This window comes from Pristiophorus japonicus, chromosome 21 (genome assembly GCF_044704955.1).
Source record: "Pristiophorus japonicus isolate sPriJap1 chromosome 21, sPriJap1.hap1, whole genome shotgun sequence".
NCBI lineage: Eukaryota > Metazoa > Chordata > Chondrichthyes > Pristiophoridae > Pristiophorus > Pristiophorus japonicus.
Genome location: NC_091997.1, coordinates 86227952 through 86241135, shown reverse-complemented (window position 1 = coordinate 86241135; position 13184 = coordinate 86227952). Strand labels below are relative to the sequence as shown.

General features: G+C 47.3%; 2 protein-coding genes across 2 annotated transcripts in view; one reads left to right on the top strand and one right to left on the bottom strand.

The window, feature by feature from the left end:
• skic8 (SKI8 subunit of superkiller complex) overlaps window positions 1-13184 on the bottom strand; it is a 127148-nt gene that overhangs the window by 51018 nt on the left and 62946 nt on the right. The window lies entirely within an intron of this gene.
• Window positions 937-11452, top strand: LOC139233744 (cellular retinoic acid-binding protein 1). The gene is made up of 4 exons (XM_070864218.1): window positions 937-1129; window positions 2366-2544; window positions 8979-9092; window positions 11032-11452. Exons 1-4 carry the CDS (start codon window positions 1060-1062, stop codon window positions 11080-11082), a joined length of 414 nt encoding a protein of 137 aa, XP_070720319.1. The 5' UTR covers window positions 937-1059; the 3' UTR covers window positions 11083-11452.

The following is a 13184-nucleotide window of genomic DNA, read 5'->3' as shown; positions in this document are numbered from 1 at the left end:
CACCAGACTGATTCCCGGGATGGCAGGACTGACCTATGAGGAGAGACTGGATCGACTAGGCTTATGTTCACCGAAATTTAGAAAAATGAGAGGGGATCTCATAGAAACATATAAAATTCTGACGGGATTGGACAGGTTAGTTGCAGGAAGAACGTTCCCGATGTTGGGGAAGTCCAGAACCAGGGGTCACAGTCTAAGGATAAGGGGTAAGCCATTTAGGACCAAGATGAGGAGAAACTTCTTCACTCAGAGAATTGTGACCCTGTGGAATTCTCTACCACAGTAAGTTGTTGAGGCCAGTTCATTTCAAAAGGGAGTTATATATGGCCCTTACGACTAAAGGGATCAAGGAGTATGAAGAGAAAGCAGGAATGGAATACTGAAGTTGCATGATCAGCCATGATCTTATTGAATGGCGGTGCAGGCTCGAAGGGGTCGAATGGCCTACTCCTGCACCTATTTTCTACGTTTCTATAAATGCAAGTCTTTCTTTGCTTTCAAAGGGATTGGAAAATCAGGAGAAGGAGTGTAACGTGTCTTACATTATGGGCGAAAGTTTAAATTGGCCAGCCAGGTCTTTGAGTGGGAGACTGGTTGCACACGAAGGTGACTGGTGAGCGGGACAGGATGGGATATCTGGGGTGGGGGGTCCTCCTAGGCTGTGGTTTATGGGGGGCGGGAGAGGGCGACTATGCCTTTAATTGTCTCACTCCATAAATTCCCCCTGGATTGGGTTAATTTGTTTCAAGCCAGTGTGTGCAAGCAGCGAGAGACAAGCGTCAGAGCCCGAGAGAGGGGGTGGGTTCGAAGACCAACCACACATAAAAGGCAGAGCGGGGGACAGTGCGGCTTTAAATCCAAGGTTGCAGTTGGGTGGGCCGGGACTGTGGCAGCACGTTGGGTGATTCCGAGCACAGACCCCTCGCGTAATGAGCAGCAGAGTTTGAGAGGCAGCAGCTGGAGAGACTTGTGTGTCTGAGAGTGTGTGTAGGAACTGCTTTACCCTGCAGAGAAACTCTCCCAGCCCAGGCACAGCATCTGTGACAGCACAGGCACAACATGCCCAACTTTGCCGGCACTTGGAAGATGAGAAGCAGTGAGAATTTCGATGAGCTGCTCAAAGTCCTGGGTAAGGCTGTTTTGTGTCCATCCTTGTTGCAGTGACCCCCTGTTTGCCTGATGCCGAGCCGCACGGTACAGATGCACAGAGATAGAGAGCTGCCAGTGTCCCAGGCTGAATCTTAATCCGATCCTTTGCTTTGCATTTTTACAATTTTTTTGCAACAGGAAAAAAAAACCATCAATCGCAAGCAATTGAACAATCGGTTCCTTTTTTTTCCTAAAGTGGAACAGGCAACAAGCTTCTGCATCAGCGTAATCGATAAATACATCTATTTACTCACGGCACCTTAGTTCTGCTCTATAATAGTCGCATGTAACAGGAATCGTTCAATGCATTTTCGAAAACGACTGAAAAATGTAGCCCTCCGAGGGCTTTGGTCCCAGAGTGTGTTTATTGCATGATTTTGCAGTGATTCATGTGACCTTTTTGTTTTGTACATTCAATAGTCGGTGTTGTCTGAGAGTAACTGCACGGGAGGGGTGGGGAGTCCCCTTCCCTAGCGTCGAGTTATCTCCACCAGCAGAACTTTCGATCTGGTACACATATCAGGAAAGGATGAACAGGCTGGGGGTCTCTGTTCTCTTGCAAAGAGAAGGCTGAGGGGTGACCTAATAGAGGTCTGTAAAATGATGAAAGGTTTTGATAGAGTGGGTACAGAGAAAATGTTTCCACTTGTGGGGAAGAACATAACTAGAGGCCATCAATATAAGATATTCAAGAAATCCAATGGGGAATTCAGGAGAAACTTCTTTACCCAGAGAGCGGTGAGAATGTGGAACTCACTGCCACAGGGAGTGGTTGAAGCGAATAGTATCGATGCATTTAAGGGGAGGCTAGACAAACACATTAGGGAGAAGGGAATAGAGGGTTATGCTGATAGGGTTAGATGAGGAAAGACTGGAGGAGGCTTGAGTGGAGCATAAACGCCGGCATGGACTGGTTGGCTGAATGGCCTGTCTCTGTGTTGTAGATCCTATATAATCCCACATTACAACAGTGACTACACTCCAAAAGTACTTCATTGACTGTAAAGCGCTTTGAGATGTCCGGTGGTCGTGAAAGGTGCTATATAAATGCAAGTCTTTCTTTAATTCGAAGTGTTGTGAGCTGGTTATTGTTGGAATAGAAAAGACTGGTAGCCCTCCTCAAATGAACTGTGACCTCCCCAATGTAAGTCTGTATTTTGGGGGATGTGTTTGCTCTGCCTGTCTGACCCCCTCATTCTCTGACCCTCACCCCCAGGGGTCAATGCCATGCTGAGGAAAGTGGCAGTAGCTGCAGCATCCAAGCCGCTGGTGGAGATCAGACAGGATGGCGACCAGTTCTACATCAAGACCTCCACCACGGTGAGGACCACCGAGATCAACTTCAAGATCGGAGAGGAGTTTGAGGAGGAGACGGTAGACGGGAGAAAATGCAAGGTGAGGTGAACATTTACATGCTCCCGGTGTGGGGGGTGGATTCTCTAGTGTTCTTAAAAAAAAACTCATCCAACCCACAAGCCAATGATGGGAACTACGCCAGATAAATAAGACAGAAAAATGGGAATAAAAACATAAAATGCTGGAAATCTCAGCAGCATCTGTGGGGAGAGATAAATGTGTAAGAAAAATGGGAATATAAAAATGTAATTATCAGATAATTGCACTGAAAGGATTAGGCAGCAGATTGAAGAGTCACAAAGTGGGTTCAACACTTCCTTTTGACGAAGGGTCACACAGACCTGAAACGTTAACTCTGTTTCTCTCCACAGATGCTGTCTGACCCGCTGAGATTTCCAGCGCTTTCTCTTTTGATCTTTTATATTATAAACACTCCCTTGTTTCTGGAGCAGGAATAAAATGCAGCAGAGCTGGCGGTGAGAGGGATTTTGAACATTAAGCAATGAGGAGACGGCAGATAGTCAGGGCTCGGAGAGTCCTGCTACAATGAGACACACACTAACACATTACTAATTGAGTGTGGGTGGCTCCCTGTGGTGACTGCAAACGTCAAGAGTGACTAATTCATCCTTGCTTGGCCAGTTGACTTTATATTAAGTTAATGATGCTGCAGACAACTCGCTTCCCAGTAAGATCTGAGCGGGCGCCTGGTGCCGGCAGCATTAGAATAGACAAGCTGGTCTCCAGTGGCTCAGCGGAAAATGGGGGAAAAATAACATGCTTTCTCTCTCTCTCTCTCCTGCTATTTCATTCTTTTAGCCCTCCTGTCTATCGCTGCTTGCTCGGCGCTCTGCCCGGCTACCACACGCTTGTGTTGCTTGTAGATGTTGCTGGTTGAGGTGTTGATACTGCTTCGGGGGGGTAGTGAGTGAAGCTGTTCTCTACAAACATTATCAAGCAGTGTCCGCTGACTTGAACTCCCGGTGTGACCGGCTCCAAACACAAGATGAGGTGAAGAAGAAAGCAAGACGTGCATTTTGTGTGTCGGCTGTGCCTCAATTGCCTCTGAAGGTTGTGGGTTCAAGCCCCACTCCAACAACAACAACTTGTATTTATATAGCGCCTTTTAACGCAGTGAAATGTCCCAAGGTGCTTCACAGGAGTGCCACGAGATTAAAAAATTGATACCAAACCGCATAAATAGAAATTAGCACGAGTGACCAAAAGCTTGGTCAAAGAGGTAGGGTTTAACGAGTGTCTTAAATAAAGTGATTTGAAGGAGGAAAGAGAGGCAGAGAAGTTCAGGCAGAGAGTTCCAGAGCTTGGGGCCCAGGCAACAGAAGGCACGGCCACCAATGGTTTAGCGATTATAATCAGGGATGCTCAAGGGGGCAGAATTAGAGGAGCGCAGACATCTTGTGGAGCTGGAGGAGATTACAGAGATAGGGAGGGGTGAGTCCATGGAGGGATTTGAAAACAAGAATGAGAATTTTGAAATTGAGATGTTGCAACCGGGAAACTAATGTGGGTCAGCGAGCACAGGGGTGATGGGTGAGCGGGACTTGGTGCGAGTTAGGACACGGGCAGCCGAGTTTCAGCTGACCTCTAGTTTACGTTGGGCAGAATGTGGGAGACCAGCCAGGGACTTGAGCACATAAATCTAGGCTGACACTCCAGTGCAGCGCTGAGGGAGTGCTGCACTGTCAGAGGTGCCGTCTTTCGGATGGGACGTTAAACCAAGGCCCAGTCTGCTCTCTCAGGTGGATGTAAAAGATCCCATGGCACCATTTCGAAGAAGAGCAGGGGAGTTATCCCCGGTGTCCTGGGCCAATATTTATCCCTCAATCAACAAAAACAGATTATCTGGTCATTATCACATTGCTGTTTGTGGGAGCTTGCTGTGCACAAATTGGCTGCCGCGTTTCCCACATTACAACAGTGACTACACTCCAAATATACTTCATTGGCTGTAAAGGTTGTGAAAGGCGCTATATAAATGTAAGTCCTTTTTCTTTTTTAGACAGTACCTCTCACGACCTCAAGGAGGACTCAAAGCTCTTTACAGCCAATGAAGAACTTTATTGAAGTGCATTCCAATGTTCCCCTAATTTTGTTTTTGTGTGCTCCTTTAAGGGGTAGTGCGGCCCATTCACAGTTTCCGGCTTGTGTAAAATGTAACATTGAAAAAGCCCGTCACATGCTATGTGGGACTGGCAGAGAGCTGTGCGGCCACACAGCTTAGAGGGAGCATTGATGTAGTCACTGTTGTAATGCGGAAAATACAGCAGCCAATTTGCGCACAGCAAGCTCCCACAAATGTGACAATGACCCAGATAATCTGTTGTTTTTCGTGATGTTAGTTGAGGGATAAATATTAGTCAGGACATCTGTGAGAACTCCCCTGCTCTTCTTTGAAACAGTGGCCGTGGGATCTTTTACATCCACCTGAGAGGGCAGACAGGGCCTCGGTTTAACGTCGCATCCGAAAGACGGCACCTCCGACAGCGCGGCATTCCCTCAGCACTGCACTGGAGTGTCAGCCTAGATTTATGTGCTCAAGTCTCTGGAGTGGGACTTGATCCCACAACCTTCTGACTCTGAGATGTAATGTTTCACCTTTGTGTTGTTCTTGGGTGTTTTTTTTTTCCTCATTGATAGCAATGAGAACTCGGAGTTACAGAGGTCCCGTCGCTAGCAATGAGAATACTGTACTGTGATTGGTTGCGCGGGAAGAGAAAGCCTCCCATAGCAATCGAAGGCGCCTCCAGGACCATAAAGTACTTTCGCAAAAAATTCCGGGTTGGAGGCATTCGTCCGAAGGAAGCCTCTGGTCCTGAAATTCCAGTCGATCAGATAGTTCAGAAAATCAGCAAGAGGAAACGAAACATGTAGTGGCTATTTATCTACTTAAAGTGTGACGCCCTACGTGTGACTTACATGTACTTGGAAAAAGAATTGCCCGGCTAAGGGGAAAGAACTGTGGAGTGGGACTATTTGTACAGACCTTTCAAAGAGCCAACATGATGGGCCAAATGGTCTCCTGTGTAGTGTCAGCCGTGGCTCAGTGGGCAGCACACTCGCCTCTGGGTCAGAAGGTTGTGGGTTCAAGTTCCACTCCAGGGACTTTGAGCACAAAAAATCTAGGCTGACACTCCAGTGCAGTGCTGAAGGAGTGCCGCACTGTCGGAGGTGCCGTCTTCCGGATGGGACGTTAAACTGAGGCTCCGTCTGCTCTCAGGTGGATGTAAAAGATCCCGTGGCACTATTTCAAAGACGAGCAGGGGAGTTATCCCCGGCGTCCTGGGGCCAATATTTATCCCTCAATCAACATAACAAAAAAAAAGATTATCTGGTCATTGTCACATTGCTGTTTGTGGGAGCTTGCTGTGCGCAGATTGGCTGCTGCGTTTCCTACATTACAACAGTGACTCCAAAAGTACTTCGTTGGCTGTAAAACGCTTTGAGACGTCCGGTGGCCATGAAAGGTGATGTATAAATCCAAGTCTTTCTTTAACATAAGAACTAGGAGCAGGAGTAGGCCAATACGGCCCCTCGAGCCTGGAGCGCCATTTAACAAGATTGTGGCTGATCTTCTACCTCGACTCCACTTTCATGCCCAATTCTAAGATGTCTGCTTTCTGATTCTAAGATGTAAAACAAGTTGCTGATTCGCTATCCCCCGTTTTACACTATCGTACAAAGTCCAGATGATCCCCTTGGAATCTTAAACCGGGTAGAGATGAGCACTGGCGCCCAGCTTAATAACCGTGGCGAATGGAATTAAATGTGGTTTTCTATCTGTATTCCCATTTGATGTCTTTCTCCTCTCCCTGGCGAATCTATTCTCCGCAGGCTTTCAGTTTAAAGGTAGAAGGGGTAACCCTGTGAAATCCCGTTCCCGCCATGGAGCCTCACCACCAGGAGCACACGCTGAGAATATTGGCCTCGCTCTGCCCACAGTTTTCCACCCATCACCCATCGGGAATCCGTAAAGGGAATTTGGATGTGACTATCAGGAATTTCAGTGTGCACTCCCACAAAGATCCCCTGTCGGCGAATCGTGGAGTGCGCACGCCCGGATTTCTGAATCCCCAATCCCCGCGAAACGTGTCGGAATTCCTGATCAGTATGCCACTGGTTCTCCGAGCCAGTTGGTCTGATTGTGGCATTAGTTCACACTTAATAAAAAAACTACAGACAGACAGAAATCAGTAAAATAATGAATATTAGGTGCCTTTGCTCTGTGGCAGCACTCTTTCCATCTCGCACTTGTTGCTGTGAGTAACGATGCAAATGAGCAAATGAGAACTGAGTGTTATTGGCACTCGACCTCTCTGGCAGGAGTAACAGCAGTTCGAAAGCATTTCGACATGACTTCGACTTGAAGATCACAATCGGCCCCGCGTCTTTCGCTGCACAATATAAATTGATACCTGATCAAATAGGGGCATTGCAGTTTATTTGAGGATGTTTCCAGTAGAGTGGACAAGGGAGAACCAGTTGATGTGGTATATTTGGACTTTCAGAAGGCTTTCGACAAGGTCCCACACAAGAGATTAATGTGCAAAGTTAAAGCACATGGGATTGGGAGTAGTGTGCTGACATGGATTGAGAACTGGTTGTCAGACAGGAAGCAAAGAGTAGGAGTAAATGGGTACTTTTCAGAATGGCAGGCAGTGACTAGTGGGGTACCGCAAGGTTCTGTGCTGGGGCCCCAGCTGTTTCACTGTACATTAATGATTTAGACCAGGGGATTAAATGTAGTATCTCCAAATTTGCGGATGACACTAAGTTGGGTGGCAGTGTGAGCTGCGAGGAGGATGCTATGAGGCTGCAGAGTGACTTGGATAGGTTAGGTGAGTGGGCAAATGCATGGCAGATGAAGTATAATGTGGATAAATGTGAGGTAAAAATAGAGAGACAGACTATTATCTGAATGGTGACAGATTAAGAAAAGGGGAGGTGCAACGAGACCTGGGTGTCAAGGTACATCAGTCATTGAAGGTTGGCATGCAGGTACAGCAGGCGGTTAAGAAAGCAAATGGCATGTTGGCCTTCATAGCAAGGGGATTTGAGTACAGGGGCAGGGAGGTGTTGCTACAGTTGTACAGGGCCTTGGTGAGGCCACACCTGGAGTATTGTGTACAGTTTTGGTCTCCTAACTTGAGGAAGGTCATTCTTGTTATTGAGGGAGTGCAGCGAAGGTTCACCAGACTGATTCCCGGGATGGTGGGACTGACCTATCAAGAAAGACTGGATCAACTGGGCTTGTATTCACTGGAGTTCAGAAGAATGAGAGGGGACCTCATAGAAACGTTTAAAATTCTGACGGGTTTGGACAGGTTAGATGCAGGAAGAATGTTCCCAATGTTGGGGAAGTCCAGAACCAGGGGTCACAGCCTAAGGATAAGAGGTAAGCCATTTAGGACCGAGATGAGGAGAAACTTCTTCACCCAGAGAGTGGTGAACCTGTGGAATTCTCTACCACAGAAAGTTGTTGAGGCCAATTCACTAAATATATTCAAGTTAGATAAAGTCCTTACTACTCGGGGGATCAAGGGGTATGGTGAGAAAGCAGGAAGCGGGTACTGAAATTGCATGTTCAGCCATGAACTCATTGAATGGCGGTGCAGGCTAGAAGGGCCGAATGGCCTACTCCTGCACCTATTTTCTATGTTTCTATGTTTCTATTTATTTTTTTTATTCGTTCTTTGGACGTGGGCTTCAGCAGCATTTATTGCCCATCCCTATTTGCCCTTGAGCAACTGAGTGGCTCGCTAGGCCATTTCAGAGGGCACTTTAAGAGCCAACCACCTTGCTGCGGATCTGGAGTTACATATAGGCCAGACCAGGGTAAGGGCGGCAGATTTCCCTCCCGAAAGGACAATTGCAGCATCTCATGGCTGTCTGTCCTGTTCAGTTATTTTGTATCTGTGTCATTTAAAAAATATATTTTTGCAACGTTACAGGGTAGTGTTTATTGGGATGTGGGGGCATTAATGGTCAACCTCATTGTGTGCGACTGGAGTCACGTATAGGCCAGGCTGGATTGGTCTCTTTCCTGATGCACATCAGTGAGCCAGTTGGGTTTTTATGACAATCCGGCCATCTTCACGGTCATTTTTCTGATGCCAGCCGCACATAGCAAGATTATCAAATTCAATTTCACAACTTGCCATTGCGAGATTTGAAATCCTGACCTCTGGGTTGGGGGGACAGTCTTGAAGGAGGGTGGGGTGTGAATGGCCTACTGTGTTCCTATGCGAGTTCAAGACCTTAACCACAAGACTACTGTGGCCTCATATTGATTATTATTTCAAAGTTATTACAATCCAATCGCTTGCATAGATTTTGTGAAAGATATCTAACGAGGGAGAAACCTAACACTGGGGACCTTTGCACAGAACGGATTTATTTACGTGTGTTCAGCCGTGGGATCGCTTACTGTCTTTGTTCATCCCTTTTTCTTCCAGAGTCTGCCCAACTGGGAAAGTGAAAACAAAATCTACTGCAAGCAAACCCTTCTGAACGGAGGTGGGCCTAAAACACACTGGACACGGGAACTGGTGAACAATGAATTAATCCTGGTAGGTCATTTTGATTTTCTTATTAGATCCACCGTCAGAGGGAAAAAGAAAGACTTGCATTTATATAGCACCTTTCACGACCACCCGAAGCACTTTACGGCCAATGAAGTCCTTTTGGAGTGTAGTCATTGTTGTAATATGGGAAACGCGACAGCCAATGTGCATACGGCAAGCCCCCACCAACAGCTATGTGATAATGACCAGATCATTTGTTATGTTGATTGAGGGATAACTTCCCTGCTCTTCTTCAAAATAGTGCTGTGGGATCTTTTAGGTCCATTTTAGAGGGCAGACGGGACCTTGGTTTAACAGTTCATGTGAAAGACAGCACCTCCAACAATGCAACATTCCCTCAGCACTGCACTGGGAGTGTCAGCCTAGATTTATGTGCTCCAGTTCCTAGGGTGGGACTTGAACCCACAACCTTCTGACTCAGAGGCAAGTGTGCTGCCCACTGAGCTACAGCTGACATTGTGATAGTCAATAACAATGGGGCTGGTTTTACCAACATCACTGGCTGGGACACCAGCATTCCTTTTGATTCATGGTGCTCATTGGCCCGCGATTGCGTATGGCCAGGGAGAAGTCACGATGCATACTGTCTGTGCTTGACCCTTGCTGTTTGCACACTCTCAGAAACCAGCCCCAATGTTGCTCTGGGTCGATATTAGTCTTAGTGCAGTTAGTAACACTCTCACCTTTCAGTCAGAAGGCTGTGGGTTCAAGTTCCCACCCAAGAGACTTGAGCACGCAATCCAAGCTGACATTTCAGTGAGGTGCTGAGGGAGTGCTGCATTTTCGGAGGTGCCGTCTTTCGGATGAGATGTTAAACCGAGGCCCCGTCTGCTCTCTCAGGTGGACTGTAAAAGATCCTATGGCACTATTCGAAGAAGAGCAAGAAAGTACTCCGCGGTGATCTGGGTAATATTTATCTCTCAACCAACACTACCCTCAAGTCTACCACCAAGCTCACGGTCTACAGGGCTGTAGTAATACCTGCCTTCCTGTATGGATCAGAGGCATGGACGATGTACAGAAGGCACCTCAAGTCGCTGGAGATATATCACCAACGATGTCTCCGTAAGATCCTGCAAACCCCTTGGGAGGACAGACGCACTGACATCAGTGTCCTCATCCAGGCCAACATCCCCAGCATTGAAGCACTGACCACACTCGATCAGCTTCACTGGGCAGGCCACATAGTTTGCATGCCAGACACGAGACTCCCTAAGCAATTGCTCTATGCGGAGCTCCTTCACGGCAAACGAGCCAACGGTGGGCAGTGGAAATGTTACAATTCTCAAAGCTTCCCTGATAAACTGCGACATCACCACTGACACCTGGGAGTCCTTGGCCAAAGACCACCCTAGGTGGAGAAAGTGCATCCGGGAGGGCGTTGAGCTCTTCGAATCTCAACGCTGAGAGCGTGAAGAGGTCAAGCGCAGGCAGCGGAAGGAGCGTGCGGCAAATCAGTCCCACACACCCCTTCCCTTGGCGACTGTCTGTCCCACCTGTGACAGAGTCTGTGACTCTCGTATTGGACTGTTCAGGCACCAGAGAACTCGCTTCAGGAGTGGAAGCAAGTCTTCCTCGATTCCGAGGGACTGCCTATGATGATGATCCCTCAACCAACACCACTTTATTTGGTCATAATCGCATGGCTGATTGTGGGAGCTTGCTGTGCACAAATTGGTAGCCACTTTTCCTACGTACTAACAGTGACTGCACTTCAAAAGTACTTCATTTGGCTGTAAAGCACTTCGGGGAATCCTGTGGTTGTGAAAGGTGCTATATAAATGCAAGTCTTTCTTGCTAAAACATTTCTTTCACACCTGAATAAAAATCTTAACAACCGACATTGCATACTCTTTAATGTAAGCATAGACCATGGAGTGAGCTATTACAAATGATAACATTCTTTTCTGTTCTTTAATTCCAGACGCTGGTTGCTAATGATGTCGTCTGTACGAGGGTCTATGTTAAGGAGTAACTGCACCAACACAGCGTCTTTGTAATATGGGGAAAGCCCATTAGCTGCAGAATCATTTCCTCTCACATGATGTGTGCATGATGGTGTATCACAGTTACTGATACCTAATCGCGACATTCCAAGTTTTACATTAGTGTTGTATGTTTTATTTTAATGTCGGGAGATCTCTTTGATGTGTGTAATAGTGAAGGTGTGAATCACCCGAGGTTTACTAAGCGTATCTGTTTTCACTCGGTCCCGTATAATTTTGTACTTCTGAAGTAGAACCTTTGAGCACTATCTGTACCTGTCCATTTATCACTGGCTGGTGCGTTGCTGCATTTCATTGAAGTGGAATGGGTTTTGTTCATTCCCAAATGCTGAATGCAACTGGACAGAAATACGATGAATTGGAGAATAAAATCTAAAAGAAACGTTCAAGGCGTATTTGGCACTTTCTTTTCAAGAAATGTCTAGTTTTGATTTTATGGTTTGTTGTCTCGTGGCGCCTGTCTGTTGGGCAGAAAAATCACCACTTTAATGGGCACTGTGAGATAGAGAGATCATCGTTTATTGGGGTAGAGGGATCATCGTTCATTGCCCACTGTGAGGGTTGAGAAATCATCGTTCATTGGCCACTGTGGGGTAGAGGGATCATCGTTCATTGGGCCATTGATGGGCAAAGAGATCATCGTTCATTGGCCACTTTGGGGCAGAGAGATCATTGTTCATTGGCCATTGATGGGCAAAGAGATCATCGTTCATTGGCCACTGTGGGGCAGAGAGATCATTGTTCATTGGCCATTGATGGGGGTTGAGAGATTATCCTTTACATTGGCCATCGATGGGCAGGGAGGTGAGTGTAGCCATGGCCATTGATCGGGGACCTGGATCTGCTGCCTGTGCTCGGCCTGCGACACATGATTCTCCAGCTGGCTCAGGTCAGAAGTGGTTTCACTCCAAAATGCCTGAGAGCTTCATTTTAATATATTAACATATGGAAATGTGATGGAAATAAGCAGAGATGAGATGTCCTCAATGTTCTCCCTGGCAATGTGCTGTGCATTCAGATCGCCCAAGTGAAAAGGCCACGGAAGGTCGGTGTCTATGTGAAGCTGGCAACTGAATCTTTATGAAAGTGAAGTTTGAGTCTCTCATTGTGTTTTTGGAAGTTAACTATCCAGGGGGCATTGCGAGTGAAATACCGCACAGCAGGTTTCCATAGAGAACATCAGCCCACTCTCACATCACCCAATGTATTCCCCCTCCTCCCCAGGTGTACACAGTGCTGTGGCCCAATGCCCCTCCGACAACACTGGCCTCTACACACGCCCAACCAGGGACTCCAAGCGTTTACAGTCTACTCCTAATTCCAATTTGCTTACATCAAGTGATCTGAGAATTCAATTTTTGAAGCACTAACTTAACATATACTTCAAATTATTGGACAATTCGAATGTTTTTAGCGCAAAAACTGGCATTGTAGAGTTCCGTGCAGTTATGTAGTGCCTTTCCTGGCCACCAGACGACCCAAAGTGCTTTACAGCCAGCCCAACTACCAGGGACGGTACGTGGCTGGCGTTTCCCCTTGGTGACTTTACGTAGCACCAGATCTTGTGCTCCGTGTCAGAGACCCCCCGAGTGGCTGAAGATGGCGGGCGCTTGGGATGTCTTCTTGGGACTGGGGTGGCCCGTTCCTCCAGGTACTGGGTTGGCTATCTGGCCCTTGCGCATTCTGATGCACACGTGGACCAGCGTTGCCGAAGCAGGATACCTGGTCATTTATCTCGTCGCTGCTTGCGGGAGCTTGCTGTACCCAAATTGGCTCTCCCGTTTCTTACATTACAACAGTGACTACACTTCGGATCTACTTCATTGGCTGTGAAGAGTTGTGAGACGTTCTAAGGTTGTGAAAGGCGCTATAGAAAATGCAGTCTCTCTCTCCTCTCCCTTTTCCTGTATCCCTGTTAGTTTCCACTCCTTTCCTGTGCCGCTGTGGTCCGCTCCGGAGCCGGGCTGGCCGGAGGTTCTGTGAAGGTTCTGGTGATAAGCTGAAGGACTGCCAAGACCAGATCGTGTGCACAATCGAGGCATTATGTCCATCGATTGCTGACCTCCACCAG